The sequence below is a fragment of the Linderina pennispora genome (assembly GCF_002104995.1).
Source record: "Linderina pennispora strain ATCC 12442 chromosome Unknown DL89scaffold_13, whole genome shotgun sequence".
Taxonomy (NCBI): Eukaryota; Fungi; Kickxellomycota; class Kickxellomycetes; order Kickxellales; family Kickxellaceae; genus Linderina; species Linderina pennispora.
Window position 1 is genome coordinate 1,111 of NW_024468261.1, and position 20,959 is coordinate 22,069.

The following is a 20,959-nucleotide window of genomic DNA, read 5'->3' on the forward strand; positions in this document are numbered from 1 at the left end:
ATCTTAGAGTCTGGGTGGTCTTTACATTCCTCAGTTGGTGAAACAAGGACAACCATTCCATTCAAATCAATGCAAACTTGTGTTCTATATCCTGACTTCTTCAACTTGAAGGAATAAAGATTTGGTTTGTATGCACCATTATGTAGAGCTCGTGAGTCATGTCCATCTAACATAAGAGTTATATGCTTAAAGTTTGTTGGATTCTGAATCTTTGCTGAGATCACTCTTAGTTCTGGAGTGGAGAACATTGTGTGCAAGTAGTGTGAAAGCTTCTTGTTCAACTCACTTAACTCTGAGATATAGAACATATTATGAATTACTTGGTAGCTGCTCTTAGGAATAAACCTCTCCATCTCATTGATTGATAGCCCAGCAACTAACTGGTACAAAATCAAGAGTCCTTTCTCAACATTTCTGTAAGGACATGGATACTGCTTTCCACCAAATAGAACATTTAAGAAGAAGAACACAGGGATCATTCCAAGTTGCTTTACAAGTGTATCTTTGATGAGCTTTATTTCTTTCACTTCATGAGCTTCACTCCTATAGTACTTCTGTTGTTTATGTACTAACCAGTCTTCATCAAGAAATCTCCACTTTGTTGTGTAGAGCACATTCCACTCCTTCTCTCTTAATTCTTGTAATTGATTGTCCATCTGTGTGAGGTAGTCATAAATAAAAATTTCAACTTTTATCAATTTTAGAAAATGGGATCATTCCAGAACTTCTTCAAGCAACATTTAGCTGAGATGTGTGAGGAAGAAAGAGATATGCTTACTCTGCTACTTATTCATGACTTTGATATGAGTGATGACTTAGCAATACAAGTGCGTAATTGGATCCAACATATTGCTACTGATTGTGAGGTAAGGGTTGAACATGTGTATGATGTTTGTCATACTTTCCATAGAGATATGGAGAGAATGGTTGCTTATACTATGTTTTAAAATGGCTGCTATTCAACTGTGATTGTTCTATATCCCACACTTATAACTCTTAGATATATTTGTTGCTTTCTTTCTCCTAACTGTTGAGAAATTGCTTTTCCAATAGAACTGTCAACTGGTGTCCTAATAAGAGTTGGCTGTTTATCTCTCCCTTTAATAAGAATATCAACATAGAAGTATGAATGTCCTCTAAAAGTATGGAGTGCATAATGTGTAGCTGTAAATTCATCACCTAACTGAAGAACATTGTAAGCAACTCTATACAATGAAGGTTTCAGATCTGTATTCTCTTTGATAAATATATGGCTAGTTTCATCAAGTGTGATATTGTCTATTGCTGTTGTTAATGCATTGATGTTTTCCTCTTTTGCAGAATATTTATCCTCTGACATTTTTGATAGACATATCTTACTCTTTGCTTGCTTACTATCTATCCAACCAATATGCATTCCTTTATAGTTAACTAATCCCATCTCTTCAAAAGTGTGATACTGCTTAGTTGTAGGATAAGTTGACCAGAAGGAGTTTCTCTGACTTGGAACAATAGTTATATTCTCATCAACTCTTCTAAGAACTTTTTCTGTTTCAAGACCACTCTCAAGTGAATCATATATTTGATAAAGTGTAGGTCTGTTGTTGAATGAGAGATTAGCAACAACTACCATTGGATCATCATTCTTGTTTAGTTTCTTAATAATTCCTTGCTTCTTTGATGTGATAGAGTTAAACCAATGACAATATGCTAGAGTATGCTGTTGTCTCACATAAATGCAAACTGTATAACAACTACTAACTTTATCAACAAGTGCTTTCCACTGCTTTTCATAAGAAGTTGCAAATGTTCTGCATTCATTCATAAACTGAACTGTGTTAAGAAGCAAGTTACTATTCCATTCAACTGTTTGCATCTGAGAAGAATGTACAGTTAGTTCTATCCTAGTCAAACCAGAGTTTCTGCAAGCATACAATGTTTCTCCAAAGTTGTGCAAAGTTGGCATTACAAATTCAGAAAGTTTGGAACTAAGAGGATTACGAACTTCACCACTCTCAAGAAGCTGAATAAACTTGTTATAAATTTTGTTCTTAACTTTAACATCTCCTTTCTTTGTAAACCAGCTAATACAGTTAGAGCCAGACTTGTGTAAATCATCTACAACATCTTTCTTTTCAACTCCTCTTTCTAAAAGGTATTTATAGATAATATTTCTAGATGAGATATTCATACAATCCATTGTGATGTCATAATTCTGTAGAAATATTTTGTGATCAGCCATAGTAGCAAACTTCACTGTTAACAAAGAACTAGTTATTGCAATGTTTGGGGTAGATACTTTGTAAATAGCAACTGGTCCATATTGCTCACTAATCTTGCTTCTAACATACTTATAACCAAAACCTTCTCCAAATACTTTATGCAATCTAACACTAGCTGACTTCTGCTTCACCTTTATATCTGATTCACTGCATTTCTCAACAACAACCTCAACAATGAATGAGTCAACAAATATTTCAGAAGAGTGCTTAAATCCAAGTTGCTCTACACCTCTAGCAGTATACCTAGCATCAGCAACATCAGGCATATTTCTTCTTTCTGACAACACTCTTGTTAGTAATGCTCTTAGTTCACTTTGGAAGGGGGTCATTCCTGGACTTGTAAATTTTAGTAAATTACAATTTTGTTAGATAGTTATTTGAATAATCGTTTTCAGAACTATTTTTTGCTACTAGATATTTTTGTAACAGATATTTATAATTGTTGTGTCCAGAATGTTTTTGTGTGTATAATTGATTTTAAAAATACAAATATTTTTTTTGCCATTTCACCCAAACCGCCATCGGCATCTTGGAAAAGTTTCAGTGAACATAATTTCCTTGTGGTTGCTTAGCCACATCTATTGAGATATTGACTTTTGTTGCCCAATGATAATTAACCCCAAATATGCAAAGGTTTTTCTTTCTGGTTGAAATTATGTTCACTGAAACTTTTCCAAGATGCCGATGGCGGTTTGGGTGAAATTTTTATTTCACTGAAATTGCCAATAGTTTAAACATGTATAAATAGTTGTTATGCAGATAACTAGCTCTGAATGACCTCCTATCTCTTAATAGTAAACTAATCACATCTTATCAAAAGTGTGATATTGCTTAGATATAGGATATATAGACCAGAAGTAATTTCTCAGATTTAGAACAATAGATATATTATCATCAACTCTTCTAAGAACATTTACTGTATTAAGCATATTCTTATGTAACTTGTATATTTGATGTTTTAAAATAGCACAGTTTGATGCTTTCTAAAATTGATGACATATATGATTGCTTGGTGCATATCTATTAATTACAGATGGGATTCTAACAACTTGATGAATTTATTATGATTTTTTAAAATGGCATAATTTGATTCTTTTTAAAATTGATGATATATATGATTGCTTGGTATTAGAAAAATATTTATAAATAGGATGATAACGACTTGATGACTAGAACATGATGTTTTAAAATGGCAGCATTTGGAGGTTATTCACAATCACTAGGAGGTCATTCACAATCACTAAACTAAGTAAAAAATAATTAGAAATTGTAAAACTTTTTATTCTTTTGTTTTTTTTGAACTTCTCCGAAACCCCCTTCGGCATCCTGAAAAATTTCAGTTGATACACAATTAATATGCTTCTACTGAGATACAGGCTGCGTCCCGAGAAATCAACTGAAATTTTTCAGGATGCCGAAGGGGGTTTCGGAGAAGCGTCTATTCTTATATTTTTGTTTATTAGTTAATCTAGTTGCTAAAATCTTTTTGGCCATCACTAAACATTCTGATTTTTAAAATATTTTTCAACTGCTAGTAATTGATTTGTTATTTAATACTTGGTTATTCTGATACAAGATATTAAGTTTCTTTAAACTTTCTTATTTGTGAATGGCCTCCATATATGTTCAACCTTTATCTCATAAAAAGTTCCACTAAGTTGGACCCAATTATGCACTTGGAATGCTAAGCCAGCACTCATGTTAAAGTCATGGATAAGCACTAAAGTTAGCATGTCTCTTTCTTCAGTACTCAGATCAGCTATGGAGATCAGTCAGAAATGGTTAGCTATTTAATAATTATTAATATTTTTATTGTTTTCTTGTTCTGATGCCAAATATGGTGCTTCTACGAAACCCCCTTCGGCATCCTGAAAAATTTCAGTTGATACACAATTAATATGCTTCTACTGAGATAGAGGCTGCGTCCCGAGAAATCAACTGAAATTTTTCAGGATGCCGAAGGGGGTTTCGTAGAAGCACCATATTTGGCATCTTTGTTTATTTGTTAATCTAGTTGCTAGAATCTTTTTGGCCAGTGGTAAACATTCTGTATTTTAAAATATTTATCTACTGCTAGTAATTGATTTCTTATTTGTTAATTGGTTATTCTGTTAACAGATATTTAGTTTCTTTAAACTTTTATATTTATGAATGGCCTCCTTAAGAGTACATCTTAACTCCCTTTTGGGACTTGAGTTGAAGAATAGAGATAATATGCCTGATATATCTGATGCAAGATATACTAGTAATGGCATTGAACAGCAAGGATTTATTCAGCATTCTGATATCTTTATGGATTCATGTGTTGTTGAGATACCTGAATCATATGCTCTTATAGATCAGATTAACAATATTACTCCTTTTGATAGATTGCATAGAGTTTTTGGTGATGGATACAGATTTAAGTATATGAAGTGCATGGTAAGTGTGAGAAATGGTAAAGTCTCTGTTTACAAAGTATCTGCTCCAAATGTTGCAATAGCTGATCCTGCACTAACTGATATCTTTCTTAGGATGCATCAGGAACATGTATTTCTTCTGAACTATGATATTACAATGGATTGTCTAAACATATCTTCTAGGGCTGTAATAAAGGAATTTCTTTTTGATAATGGAATCAGTAGCAATGATATTCTTGATGATGAAGATAAAGTTGGAGCAAACTGTATTAGCTGGTTTACTGATGAAGATGAAATAAGAATTAGGAACAAGTTGTATAATAAATTTGTTCAACTTCTAGAAAGTGGTGAGGTTCGCAATCAACTTACTTCTAAGCTATCAGAGCTAGTGATGCCAACTTCTCAGCAATTTGGTGAAACACTTGTTGCTTGTAGGAATGAAGGATTAATGAGGCTTGAGCTTACTGTTCACTCTCCTGAGTTGAAAGAAGTAGAATGGAACACAAACTTAATTGCTAGTACACTAGAGTTTCTTAGTGATTGTAGGACATTTGCAACATCTTATGAAAAGCAATGGATGGCACTAGTTGATCAGATTCATAACAAACATACATTGTGTATTTACTTTCATAAAGAACATGCTCTTGCTTATTGCCATTGGTTCAATAGGACAACTAAGAAGAAACAAGGAATAGCTAAAAAGTTGAAAGAGAATGAAGATATGATGACTGTTGTTTCTAACCTCTCTTTTAATGGGCACCCAACTCTTCTTCTTACATATGCTACCAGTAGTGGTCCTCTTGAATCTGAAGTTGTTCTGAGAAGAGATATCACAAACATCACTATTGTTCCTAGTCAGAAAAATTCTTTCTGGCCTGTTGTTTCAAGAGAAAGGCAACAACACACATTTGCTGAAATGGGACTTGTTAACTATCGTGGAATGCATATTGATTGGTTAACAGCTCAGCAAGCAAGAGAGAAAGTTTGTCTCTCAACTCTCTCAAGTGTTAGTGAGGATACCGATGACCTAGGAATAGATAATCTTATTGCTGATATTAGCAACATTGAACTTGATGATCTAGAACCCACATATATAAGAGAAAATACTGATCTCAGGCCAGCTAGATATAAAGTTGCTTACAACATACTTCATATTGGAGATGAGTTCCTAGTTAGTCATTATTTCTTATATACTTTTAGAGGGTTGCTATTCTATTATCTAGATATCTATATGATTCACAATGAAGTAGTTAGCAGTACTCACACTCATATCAAAATACAAGCAAGTAGTCCATTTGGAGAATATATTGCTTCTATTATTGGTGAACCAAGTCAAGAAGTGGTACTTAAAGTAACTAGAATTCATAATCGTATTATCCATACTGAGAGGATCTAGTTTTAAAATGGGCAGTTAGCAACCATTACCTCCATATCTGCACAACTATAGTTGCATACATCAAACACATGCTTAATACTAACACCCCTATCTTCTGAAACATTCTTAATCCATGCTCTGATATATACTGTTAATTTTCTGCTCATATTGAAATTTTTGCTAAGTAGTTGGACTAGCTTTTCTCTCTCTTCCTCATCTAGCTCAGCAAGTCGAGTGTTGAAGAATTTGTAGAATGGGCCCATTGCAATAAATGACAACTTTTAAATTTATGAGTGCCTCACAATGATGAATCATCAATTACAAGAACTCAGAGAAAAGGAGTATCACAAACTGTACACAAACAAATGGAAGTTTCTGAATGATGACTGGGTAATTCTAAAACATACAAAATATCACAGAAGTGAAGTTCGTGAAGTAAGAGAAATTAAACTTATCAAGGACACACTTCTTAAACATCTAGGGATGATTCCTATTTTCTTCTTTCTGAATGTTTTATTTGGTTGCACTCATTATCCATGTCCTTACAGAAGTGTAGAGAAAGGACTGCTCATCATATACCAACTTGTAGAAGGATTATCTATCAATGAAATGGAAAGATTTATTCCTAGGAGTAGCTATCAAGCTATTCATAATATGTTCTATATTTCTGAAATGAAAGATTTGAATAAGAAGCTAACATACTATCTGCAAACAATGTTTTCAACTCCAGAACTACGAGTCTTTGCAGCAAAGATACAGAATCCTCAAGGGTTTAAACATGTTACACTAATGTTAGATGGCCATGACTCAAGAGCACTACACAATGGAGCATACAAACCAGATCTCTATTCATTCAAATTGAAAAAATCAGGATATCGCACACAACTATGCATTGATGTGAATGGAATGGTTCTACTTGTTTCACCAACTGAAGACTGTAGAGATCACCCAGACTCAAGAATGATTAAGAACATGGGGTTGCTGAAGAATATATCACCTATTGATTGTATTGTGCTTGATGGTGGTTATCCACAAAGTATTTTGGAAGAGATGACTGAGGAAGAAGAGCAGGATACTTTTGGACTGCACAACTTTTGTTTACCAGTAAGAAAGCAGAGAGGAACAAGCTTATCAGAAACAGAAGCTGAATATAATTCCCATCTTGGATCATTCCGTTCAATGGTAGAAAATACATTTGGAGAACTAGGCAATACATTCAAAAGGCTGTCAAACAGGGAGATTGTTAGAGTAAAGAATAGGAATGTTTACAATGTGCAAATGAAGTTATGCTGCTTACTCTATAATATGAAGAAGATACTAGCAAACAGTGATGTACATATTGATCATCATCACTCACTCTGGGTTATGAGCAACTTTGATTACCCTGATACACATGATAAGTCAACACAAGTGGAACCAATACATACTTTGCCCCAAAAAGCAGAGTTAGAAGCATCTATTGTTGAAATTCAAAATCGATTCCTTCAATCTAAAATTGATGATACATATGATTGCTTGGTGCATATTGATTAATTACAGATGGAGTACTAATGACTTGATGACTTGAATTTGATGTTTTAAAATAGCACAGCTTGATTCTTTCTAAAATTGATGACACATATGATTGCTTGGTGCATATCTATTAATTACAGATGGGATTCTAACAACTTGATGAATTTATTATGATTTTTTAAAATGGTATAGTTTAATACTTTCTAAAATTGATGAGTTATATGATTGCTTGGTATTAGATAAATAGTTATAAATAGGATGATAACGACTTGATGACTTGAACATGATGTTTTAAAATAGCAGCTTTTGAATAAATCTAATTCTATAAGGAGATCAGTCAGAAATGGTTAGCTATTTAATAATTATTAATATTTTTATTGTTTTCTTGTTCTGATGCCAAATATGGTGCTTCTACGAAACCCCCTTCGGCATCCTGAAAAATTTCAGTTGATACACAATTAATATGCTTCTACTGAGATAGAGGCTGCGTCCCGAGAAATCAACTGAAATTTTTCAGGATGCCGAAGGGGGTTTCGTAGAAGCACCATATTTGGCATCTTTGTTTATTTGTTAATCTAGTTGCTAGAATCTTTTTGGCCAGTGGTAAACATTCTGTATTTTAAAATATTTATCTACTGCTAGTAATTGATTTCTTATTTGTTAATTGGTTATTCTGTTAACAGATATTTAGTTTCTTTAAACTTTTATATTTATGAATGGCCTCCTATATGTTTCTTAAGGAAGTTATGGAATGATGGCATTTTCTAAAATTGATAATGAACCAGAGTTGTGTATCTTATCTTACCACCCATGAACAATCAATTATAAGAATTACAAGAGAAGGAGTAGAATGTGCATTAGATAATAAAGTTTTAAAAGTTCTAACTATCTTTTACTAAATTTAGCAGTTGTGAATACCCTCCATATTGAACAATATTGATAAGAACTAGCTATTTTAAAATCAAGTAGCTAGCATCATATCTGTTGTTACCCCATATCTACAAAGCAGTCATAGTTGTCATCAATTTTAGATTGTAGAAATCTATTTTGTAGTTCAACCATTGATGCTTCAAACTCAACCTTTTGAGGTAAAGTATATGTTGGTTCCATTTGTGTTGATCTTTCATTGTGTGATTCAGGATAGTCAAAGTTTGTCATAACCCAGAGAGTATGATGGTGTTCTACTTGCACATCACTGTTTGCTAGTATTTTCTTCATATTATATAATACACAGCACAGTTTCATTTGCACATTGTAAACATTCTTATTCTTTACTCGAACAATCTCCTTATTTGACAACCTTTTGAATGTTGTTCCTAGTTCTCCAAATGTGTTTTCTACCATAGAACGGAATGATCCAAGATGGGAATTGTACTCTACTTCTGCTTCTAGTAAGTTTACCCCTCTCTGCTTTCTAATTGGCAAACAAAAGTTATGCATTCCAAAGTCCTCCTGCTCTTCTTCCTCTGTCATCTCTTGAAGAACACTCTGTGGATAGCCACCATCAAGCACAATACAATCTATAGGGGATATCCTCTTTAATAATCCCATGTTTTTAATCATTCTTGAATCTGGATTATCTCTACAGTCTTCTGTTGGTGAAACAAGTAGAACTATTCCATTTATATCAATGCAAACTTGTGTACGATATCCTGACTTCTTCAACTTGAAGGAATAAAGTCCTGGTTTGTATGCACCATTGTGTAGAGCTCTTGAATCATGGCCATCTAACATTAGTGTTATATGTTTAAACCCATGGGGATTCTGCATCTTTGCTGCAAGTAGTCGTAGCTCTGGAGTAGAAAACATTGTTTGCAGATAGAATGTCAGCTTCTTATTCAAATCTTGCATTTCTGAAATGTAGAACATATTGTGAATAACTTGATAGCTACTTCTTGGAAGGAATCTTTCCATTTCATTGATTGACAATCCTTCTACAAGTTGGTGTAAGATAAGCAATCCTTTTTCTATACTTCTGTAAGGACATGGATAATGAGTGCAGCCAAACAAAACATTCAGAAAGAAGAAAACAGGAATCATCCCTAGATGTTTAAGAAGTGTATCTTTTATAAGTTTGATTTCTCTTACTTCACGAACTTCACTTCTGTGATATTTTGTATGCTTAAGAACTACCCAGTCATCATTCAGAAATTTCCACTTATTTGTGTAGAGCTTATGATATTCCTTTTCTCTGAGTTCTTGTAATTGATGATTCATCTGTGCGATGTACTAATAAATTTAAAAGTTGTCATTTATTATAATGGGCCCATTCTATAAGTTCTTCAACACTCAACTTTCTGAGCTAGATGAGGAAGAGAGAGAAAAGCTAGTCCAACTACTTAGCAGAAATTTCAATATGAGCAGAAAATTAACAGTGTACATCAGAGCATGGATTAAGAATGTTTCAGAAGATAGGGGTGTTAGTATTAAGCATGTGTTTGATGTATGCAACTACAGTTGTGCAGATATGGAAGTAATGGTTGCCAACTGCCCATTTTAAAACTAGATCCTCTCAGTATGGATAATACGATTATGAATTCTAGTTACTTTAAGCACCACTTCTTGATTTGGTTGGCCAATAACAGAAGCAATACATTCACCAAATGGACTACTTGCCAGTACTTTGATAAGTATATGAGTGCTACTAACTATTTCATTGTGAATCATAGAAATATCTAGATAGTAGAAAGGTAATCCTCTAAAAGTATATAGGAAGTAATAACTAACTAAGAACTCATCACCAACATGAAGTATGTTGTAAGCAACTTTATATCTAGCTGGCTTGAGATCAGTATTTTCTCTTAAATATGTAGGTTCTAGATCATCAAGTTCAATATTGCTAATATCTGCAAGAAGGTCATCTATTCCTAAACCATCAGTATTATCACTAACAATTGAGAGAGTTGAAAGCCTAACTTTCTCTCTTGCTTGCTGAGCTGTTAACCAATCAATATGTATTCCACGATAGTTAATAAGTCCCATTTCAGCAAATGTATGTTGTTGTCTTTCTCTTGAAGCAACTGGCCAGAAGGAGTTTCTCTGACTAGGAACAATAGTGATGTTTGTGATATCTCTTCTCAGAACAACTTCAGATTCAAGAGGACCACTACTAGTAGCATATGTAAGAAGAACAGTTGGGTGTCCATTGAATGTAAGATTAGAAACAACAGTCATCATATCCTCATTCTTTTTCAACTTTTTAGCTATTCCTTGTTTCTTCTTAGTTGTTTTATTGAACCAATGGCAGTAACCAAGAGAATGTTCTTTATGGAAGTAAATACACAATGTATGTTTGTTATGAATCTGATCAACTAGTGCCATCCATTGCTTTTCATAAGATGTTGCAAATGTCCTGCAGTTATGAAGAAACTCAAGAGTATTGACAATTAAGTTTGTGTTCCATTCTACTTCCTTCAACTCAGGAGAGTGAACAGTAAGCTCAAGTCTCATTAATCCTTCATTCCTACAAGCAACAAGTGTTTCACCAAACTGTTGAGAAGTTGGCATCACTAGCTCTGATAGCTTAGAAGTAAGTTGATTGCGAACTTCACCACTTTCTAAGAGTTGAACAAATTTATTATACAACTTGTTCCTTATTCTTATCTCATCTTCTTCAGTAAACCAGCTAATACAGTTTGCTCCAACTTTATTTTCATCATCAAGAATATCTTTGCTACTGATTCCATTATCAAGAAGAAATTCCTTAACAATAGCTCTAGAAGAAATATTTAGACAATCCATAGTAATATCATAGTTTTGAAGAAATACATGTTCTTGATGCATCCTAAGAAAGATATCAGTTAGTGCAGGATCAGCTATTGCAACATTTGGAGCAGATACTTTATACACAGAGACATTACCATTTGTCACACTTGTGCTGCATCTTATGTATTTAAAACTATAACCATCACCAAATACTCTATGCAATCTATCAAAAGGAGTAATATTGTGAAGTTGATCCATTAGAGTATATGAGTCAGGAATCTCAACAACACATGAATCCATAAAGATATCAGATTGCTGAACAAATCCTTGCTGTTCAATGCCATTACTAGTATATCTTGCATCAGATATATCAGGCATATTATCTCTATTCTTTAACTCAAGTCCCAAAAGGGAGTTAAGATGTACTCTTAAGGAGGCCATTCACAAATAAGAAAGTTTAAAGAAACTTAATATCTTGTATCAGAATAACCAAGTATTAAATAACAAATCAATTACTAGTAGTTGAAAAATATTTTAAAAATCAGAATGTTTAGTGATGGCCAAAAAGATTTTAGCAACTAGATTAACTAATAAATAAAAATATAAGAACAGACGCTTCTCGGAAACCCCCTTCGGCATCCTGAAAAATTTCAGTTGATACACAATTAATATGCTTCTACTGAGATACAGCTGGTCACAAGAAATCAACTGAAATTTTTCAGGATGCCGAAGGGGGTTTCGGAGAAGTTCAAAAAAAACAAAAGAACAAAAAGTTTTACAATTTCTAATTATTTTTTACTTAGTTTAGTGATTGTGAATGACCTCCTGGAGGTCATTCAGAGCTAGTTATCTGCATAACAACTATTTATACATGTTTAAACTATTGGCAATTTCAGTGAAATAAAAATTTCACCCAAACCGCCATCGGCATCTTGGAAAAGTTTCAGTGAACATAATTTCAACCAGAAGAAAAACCTTTGCATATTTGGGTTAATTATCATTGGGCAACAAAAGTCAATATCTCAATAGATGTGGCTAAGCAACCACAAGGAAATTATGTTCACTGAAACTTTTCCAAGATGCCGATGGCGGTTTGGGTGAAATGGCAAAAAAAATATTTGTATTTTTAAAATCAATTATACACACAAAAACATTCTGGACACAACAATTATAAATATCTGTTACAAAAATATCTAGTAGCAAAAAATAGTTCTGAAAACGATTATTCAAATAACTATCTAACAAAATTGTAATTTACTAAAATTTACAAGTCCAGGAATGACCCCCTTCCAAAGTGAACTAAGAGCATTACTAACAAGAGTGTTGTCAGAAAGAAGAAATATGCCTGATGTTGCTGATGCTAGGTATACTGCTAGAGGTGTAGAGCAACTTGGATTTAAGCACTCTTCTGAAATATTTGTTGACTCATTCATTGTTGAGGTTGTTGTTGAGAAATGCAGTGAATCAGATATAAAGGTGAAGCAGAAGTCAGCTAGTGTTAGATTGCATAAAGTATTTGGAGAAGGTTTTGGTTATAAGTATGTTAGAAGCAAGATTAGTGAGCAATATGGACCAGTTGCTATTTACAAAGTATCTACCCCAAACATTGCAATAACTAGTTCTTTGTTAACAGTGAAGTTTGCTACTATGGCTGATCACAAAATATTTCTACAGAATTATGACATCACAATGGATTGTATGAATATCTCATCTAGAAATATTATCTATAAATACCTTTTAGAAAGAGGAGTTGAAAAGAAAGATGTTGTAGATGATTTACACAAGTCTGGCTCTAACTGTATTAGCTGGTTTACAAAGAAAGGAGATGTTAAAGTTAAGAACAAAATTTATAACAAGTTTATTCAGCTTCTTGAGAGTGGTGAAGTTCGTAATCCTCTTAGTTCCAAACTTTCTGAATTTGTAATGCCAACTTTGCACAACTTTGGAGAAACATTGTATGCTTGCAGAAACTCTGGTTTGACTAGGATAGAACTAACTGTACATTCTTCTCAGATGCAAACAGTTGAATGGAATAGTAACTTGCTTCTTAACACAGTTCAGTTTATGAATGAATGCAGAACATTTGCAACTTCTTATGAAAAGCAGTGGAAAGCACTTGTTGATAAAGTTAGTAGTTGTTATACAGTTTGCATTTATGTGAGACAACAGCATACTCTAGCATATTGTCATTGGTTTAACTCTATCACATCAAAGAAGCAAGGAATTATTAAGAAACTAAACAAGAATGATGATCCAATGGTAGTTGTTGCTAATCTCTCATTCAACAACAGACCTACACTTTATCAAATATATGATTCACTTGAGAGTGGTCTTGAAACAGAAAAAGTTCTTAGAAGAGTTGATGAGAATATAACTATTGTTCCAAGTCAGAGAAACTCCTTCTGGTCAACTTATCCTACAACTAAGCAGTATCACACTTTTGAAGAGATGGGATTAGTTAACTATAAAGGAATGCATATTGGTTGGATAGATAGTAAGCAAGCAAAGAGTAAGATATGTCTATCAAAAATGTCAGAGGATAAATATTCTGCAAAAGAGGAAAACATCAATGCATTAACAACAGCAATAGACAATATCACACTTGATGAAACTAGCCATATATTTATCAAAGAGAATACAGATCTGAAACCTTCATTGTATAGAGTTGCTTACAATGTTCTTCAGTTAGGTGATGAATTTACAGCTACACATTATGCACTCCATACTTTTAGAGGACATTCATACTTCTATGTTGATATTCTTATTAAAGGGAGAGATAAACAGCCAACTCTTATTAGGACACCAGTTGACAGTTCTATTGGAAAAGCAATTTCTCAACAGTTAGGAGAAAGAAAGCAACAAATATATCTAAGAGTTATAAGTGTGGGATATAGAACAATCACAGTTGAATAGCAGCCATTTTAAAACATAGTATAAGCAACCATTCTCTCCATATCTCTATGGAAAGTATGACAAACATCATACACATGTTCAACCCTTACCTCACAATCAGTAGCAATATGTTGGATCCAATTACGCACTTGTATTGCTAAGTCATCACTCATATCAAAGTCATGAATAAGTAGCAGAGTAAGCATATCTCTTTCTTCCTCACACATCTCAGCTAAATGTTGCTTGAAGAAGTTCTGGAATGATCCCATTTTCTAAAATTGATAAAAGTTGAAATTTTTATTTATGACTACCTCACACAGATGGACAATCAATTACAAGAATTAAGAGAGAAGGAGTGGAATGTGCTCTACACAACAAAGTGGAGATTTCTTGATGAAGACTGGTTAGTACATAAACAACAGAAGTACTATAGGAGTGAAGCTCATGAAGTGAAAGAAATAAAGCTCATCAAAGATACACTTGTAAAGCAACTTGGAATGATCCCTGTGTTCTTCTTCTTAAATGTTCTATTTGGTGGAAAGCAGTATCCATGTCCTTACAGAAATGTTGAGAAAGGACTCTTGATTTTGTACCAGTTAGTTGCTGGGCTATCAATCAATGAGATGGAGAGGTTTATTCCTAAGAGCAGCTACCAAGTAATTCATAATATGTTCTATATCTCAGAGTTAAGTGAGTTGAACAAGAAGCTTTCACACTACTTGCACACAATGTTCTCCACTCCAGAACTAAGGGGGTCATTCCTGGACTTGTAAATTTTAGTAAATTACAATTTTGTTAGATAGTTATTTGAATAATCGTTTTCAGAACTATTTTTTGCTACTAGATATTTTTGTAACAGATATTTATAATTGTTGTGTCCAGAATGTTTTTGTGTGTATAATTGATTTTAAAAATACAAATATTTTTTTTGCCATTTCACCCAAACCGCCATCGGCATCTTGGAAAAGTTTCAGTGAACATAATTTCAACCAGAAAGAAAAACCTTTGCATATTTGGGGTTAATTATCATTGGGCAACAAAAGTCAATATCTCAATAGATGTGGCTAAGCAACCACAAGGAAATTATGTTCACTGAAACTTTTCCAAGATGCCGATGGCGGTTTGGGTGAAATTTTTATTTCACTGAAATTGCCAATAGTTTAAACATGTATAAATAGTTGTTATGCAGATAACTAGCTCTGAATGACCTCCTTATTGAAGCATTTTCTATCAATGCAAATTTCTTACTGAGAATTCCTATTTTAAAAGTTACTTATGACATGTCTACATAGAAGTTCATTGACTCATCAATTTTAGCTTGAATCAGTCTATCTTGTAGTTCTCTCATTGAAGCTTCTAACTCTACTTTTTGTGGTAAAGTACTTCCAACTTCAGCATGTGTTGATCTCTCCTGGTTGTTGCTAGGGTAGTCAAAGTTAGATAGAACCCAAAGTGTGTGGTGATGTTCAACAGGAACTTTACTAGCTGCTAGGATCTTCTTCATATTGTAGAGTAAGCAACAGAGTTTAAACTGCACATTGTATACAGTTGTGTTTCTAATTCTCACAACTTCTCTATTTGATAGTCTCTTAAATGTGTTACCTAGTTCTCCAAATGTGCTCTCAACCATTGATCTAAATGACCCAAGTTTGCTATTATATTCTAACTCTGCTTCACTTAAGTTGGTTCCTCTTGGCTTTCTAACTGGTAAGCAAAAGTTATGCATTCCAAAATTCTCATTCTCTTCTGCTTCTGTTAACTCTTCCAGAATACTTTGAGGATAACCACCATCTAAAACAACACAATCTACTGGAGAGATGTATTTCAATAGTGACATATTCTTAATCATCTTAGAGTCTGGGTGGTCTTTACATTCCTCAGTTGGTGAAACAAGGACAACCATTCCATTCAAATCAATGCAAACTTGTGTTCTATATCCTGACTTCTTCAACTTGAAGGAATAAAGATTTGGTTTGTATGCACCATTATGTAGAGCTCGTGAGTCATGTCCATCTAACATAAGAGTTATATGCTTAAAGTTTGTTGGATTCTGAATCTTTGCTGAGATCACTCTTAGTTCTGGAGTGGAGAACATTGTGTGCAAGTAGTGTGAAAGCTTCTTGTTCAACTCACTTAACTCTGAGATATAGAACATATTATGAATTACTTGGTAGCTGCTCTTAGGAATAAACCTCTCCATCTCATTGATTGATAGCCCAGCAACTAACTGGTACAAAATCAAGAGTCCTTTCTCAACATTTCTGTAAGGACATGGATACTGCTTTCCACCAAATAGAACATTTAAGAAGAAGAACACAGGGATCATTCCAAGTTGCTTTACAAGTGTATCTTTGATGAGCTTTATTTCTTTCACTTCATGAGCTTCACTCCTATAGTACTTCTGTTGTTTATGTACTAACCAGTCTTCATCAAGAAATCTCCACTTTGTTGTGTAGAGCACATTCCACTCCTTCTCTCTTAATTCTTGTAATTGATTGTCCATCTGTGTGAGGTAGTCATAAATAAAAATTTCAACTTTTATCAATTTTAGAAAATGGGATCATTCCAGAACTTCTTCAAGCAACATTTAGCTGAGATGTGTGAGGAAGAAAGAGATATGCTTACTCTGCTACTTATTCATGACTTTGATATGAGTGATGACTTAGCAATACAAGTGCGTAATTGGATCCAACATATTGCTACTGATTGTGAGGTAAGGGTTGAACATGTGTATGATGTTTGTCATACTTTCCATAGAGATATGGAGAGAATGGTTGCTTATACTATGTTTTAAAATGGCTGCTATTCAACTGTGATTGTTCTATATCCCACACTTATAACTCTTAGATATATTTGTTGCTTTCTTTCTCCTAACTGTTGAGAAATTGCTTTTCCAATAGAACTGTCAACTGGTGTCCTAATAAGAGTTGGCTGTTTATCTCTCCCTTTAATAAGAATATCAACATAGAAGTATGAATGTCCTCTAAAAGTATGGAGTGCATAATGTGTAGCTGTAAATTCATCACCTAACTGAAGAACATTGTAAGCAACTCTATACAATGAAGGTTTCAGATCTGTATTCTCTTTGATAAATATATGGCTAGTTTCATCAAGTGTGATATTGTCTATTGCTGTTGTTAATGCATTGATGTTTTCCTCTTTTGCAGAATATTTATCCTCTGACATTTTTGATAGACATATCTTACTCTTTGCTTGCTTACTATCTATCCAACCAATATGCATTCCTTTATAGTTAACTAATCCCATCTCTTCAAAAGTGTGATACTGCTTAGTTGTAGGATAAGTTGACCAGAAGGAGTTTCTCTGACTTGGAACAATAGTTATATTCTCATCAACTCTTCTAAGAACTTTTTCTGTTTCAAGACCACTCTCAAGTGAATCATATATTTGATAAAGTGTAGGTCTGTTGTTGAATGAGAGATTAGCAACAACTACCATTGGATCATCATTCTTGTTTAGTTTCTTAATAATTCCTTGCTTCTTTGATGTGATAGAGTTAAACCAATGACAATATGCTAGAGTATGCTGTTGTCTCACATAAATGCAAACTGTATAACAACTACTAACTTTATCAACAAGTGCTTTCCACTGCTTTTCATAAGAAGTTGCAAATGTTCTGCATTCATTCATAAACTGAACTGTGTTAAGAAGCAAGTTACTATTCCATTCAACTGTTTGCATCTGAGAAGAATGTACAGTTAGTTCTATCCTAGTCAAACCAGAGTTTCTGCAAGCATACAATGTTTCTCCAAAGTTGTGCAAAGTTGGCATTACAAATTCAGAAAGTTTGGAACTAAGAGGATTACGAACTTCACCACTCTCAAGAAGCTGAATAAACTTGTTATAAATTTTGTTCTTAACTTTAACATCTCCTTTCTTTGTAAACCAGCTAATACAGTTAGAGCCAGACTTGTGTAAATCATCTACAACATCTTTCTTTTCAACTCCTCTTTCTAAAAGGTATTTATAGATAATATTTCTAGATGAGATATTCATACAATCCATTGTGATGTCATAATTCTGTAGAAATATTTTGTGATCAGCCATAGTAGCAAACTTCACTGTTAACAAAGAACTAGTTATTGCAATGTTTGGGGTAGATACTTTGTAAATAGCAACTGGTCCATATTGCTCACTAATCTTGCTTCTAACATACTTATAACCAAAACCTTCTCCAAATACTTTATGCAATCTAACACTAGCTGACTTCTGCTTCACCTTTATATCTGATTCACTGCATTTCTCAACAACAACCTCAACAATGAATGAGTCAACAAATATTTCAGAAGAGTGCTTAAATCCAAGTTGCTCTACACCTCTAGCAGTATACCTAGCATCAGCAACATCAGGCATATTTCTTCTTTCTGACAACACTCTTGTTAGTAATGCTCTTAGTTCACTTTGGAAGGGGGTCATTCCTGGACTTGTAAATTTTAGTAAATTACAATTTTGTTAGATAGTTATTTGAATAATCGTTTTCAGAACTATTTTTTGCTACTAGATATTTTTGTAACAGATATTTATAATTGTTGTGTCCAGAATGTTTTTGTGTGTATAATTGATTTTAAAAATACAAATATTTTTTTTGCCATTTCACCCAAACCGCCATCGGCATCTTGGAAAAGTTTCAGTGAACATAATTTCAACCAGAAAGAAAAACCTTTGCATATTTGGGGTTAATTATCATTGGGCAACAAAAGTCAATATCTCAATAGATGTGGCTAAGCAACCACAAGGAAATTATGTTCACTGAAACTTTTCCAAGATGCCGATGGCGGTTTGGGTGAAATTTTTATTTCACTGAAATTGCCAATAGTTTAAACATGTATAAATAGTTGTTATGCAGATAACTAGCTCTGAATGACCTCCTAAGAGTGAACAGAATAAACTGACAATGCCACTCCAAACTAAGAGTGATCTCAGCAAAGATTCAGAATCCAACAAACTTTAAGCATATAACTCTTATGTTAGATGGACATGACTCACGAGCTCTACATAATGGTGCATACAAACCAAATCTTTATTCCTTCAAGTTGAAGAAGTCAGGATATAGAACACAAGTTTGCATTGATTTGAATGGAATGGTTGTCCTTGTTTCACCAACTGAGGAATGTAAAGACCACCCAGACTCTAAGATGATTAAGAATATGTCACTATTGAAATACATCTCTCCAGTAGATTGTGTTGTTTTAGATGGTGGTTATCCTCAAAGTATTCTGGAAGAGTTAACAGAAGCAGAAGAGAATGAGAATTTTGGAATGCATAACTTTTGCTTACCAGTTAGAAAGCCAAGAGGAACCAACTTAAGTGAAGCAGAGTTAGAATATAATAGCAAACTTGGGTCATTTAGATCAATGGTTGAGAGCACATTTGGAGAACTAGGTAACACATTTAAGAGACTATCAAATAGAGAAGTTGTGAGAATTAGAAACACAACTGTATACAATGTGCAGTTTAAACTCTGTTGCTTACTCTACAATATGAAGAAGATCCTAGCAGCTAGTAAAGTTCCTGTTGAACATCACCACACACTTTGGGTTCTATCTAACTTTGACTACCCTAGCAACAACCAGGAGAGATCAACACATGCTGAAGTTGGAAGTACTTTACCACAAAAAGTAGAGTTAGAAGCTTCAATGAGAGAACTACAAGATAGACTGATTCAAGCTAAAATTGATGAGTCAATGAACTTCTATGTAGACATGTCATAAGTAACTTTTAAAATAGGAATTCTCAGTAAGAAATTTGCATTGATAGAAAATGCTTCAATAAGGAGGTCATTCAGAGCTAGTTATCTGCATAACAACTATTTATACATGTTTAAACTATTGGCAATTTCAGTGAAATAAAAATTTCACCCAAACCGCCATCGGCATCTTGGAAAAGTTTCAGTGAACATAATTTCAACCAGAAAGAAAAACCTTTGCATATTTGGGTTAATTATCATTGGGCAACAAAAGTCAATATCTCAATAGATGTGGCTAAGCAACCACAAGGAAATTATGTTCACTGAAACTTTTCCAAGATGCCGATGGCGGTTTGGGTGAAATGGCAAAAAAAATATTTGTATTTTTAAAATCAATTATACACACAAAAACATTCTGGACACAACAATTATAAATATCTGTTACAAAAATATCTAGTAGCAAAAAATAGTTCTGAAAACGATTATTCAAATAACTATCTAACAAAATTGTAATTTACTAAAATTTACAAGTCCAGGAATGACCCCCTATATCTTGCATCAGATATATCAGGCATATTATCTCTATTCTTCAACTCCAGTCCCAAAAGGGAGTTAAGATGTACTCCCAAGGAGGCCATTCACAAATATAAAAATTTAAAGAAACTAAATATCTATTAGCAGAATAACCAATTAACAAATATGAAATCAATTACTAGCAGTAGATAAATATTTTAAAATACAGAATGTTTAGCAGTGGCCAAAAAGATTCTAGCAACTAGATTAACAAAGAAACAAAGATGCCAAATATGGTGCTTCTCCGAAACCCCCTTCGGCATCCTGAAAAATTTCAGTTGATACACAATTAATATGCTTCTACTGAGATAGAGGCTGCGTCCCGAGAAATCAACTGAAATTTTTCAGGATGCCGAAGGGGGTTTCGGAGAAGCACCATATTTGGCATCTAAACAAGAAAATAAGAAAAATTTTAATAATTATTAAATAGCTAACAAACTCTGGCTGATCTCCATAGTAGTAAGCAGTTAGTAGAATTATAGTAGCAATAGAAGCTATAGTACTAGTGCTTAAGTGATGGAATTGTAATAATGCC

The 20,959-nt window shown here is 33.6% G+C and overlaps 2 protein-coding genes across 2 annotated transcripts; one reads left to right on the forward strand and one right to left on the reverse strand.

Annotated features, from left to right (window-relative positions):
* Window positions 1-955: 955 nt before the first annotated feature.
* On the reverse strand, window positions 956-2,590 carry DL89DRAFT_259555 (uncharacterized protein; the record flags this gene model as incomplete). Its single annotated transcript, XM_040885698.1, has 1 exon — window positions 956-2,590. The coding sequence occupies one exon, from the start codon at window positions 2,588-2,590 to the stop codon at window positions 956-958; it is 1,635 nt and encodes a 544-aa protein (XP_040740935.1).
* A 1,885-nt stretch (window positions 2,591-4,475) lies between these two features.
* On the forward strand, window positions 4,476-6,056 carry DL89DRAFT_259556 (uncharacterized protein; the record flags this gene model as incomplete). Its single annotated transcript, XM_040885699.1, has 1 exon — window positions 4,476-6,056. The coding sequence occupies one exon, from the start codon at window positions 4,476-4,478 to the stop codon at window positions 6,054-6,056; it is 1,581 nt and encodes a 526-aa protein (XP_040740936.1).
* Window positions 6,057-20,959: the final 14,903 nt, after the last annotated feature.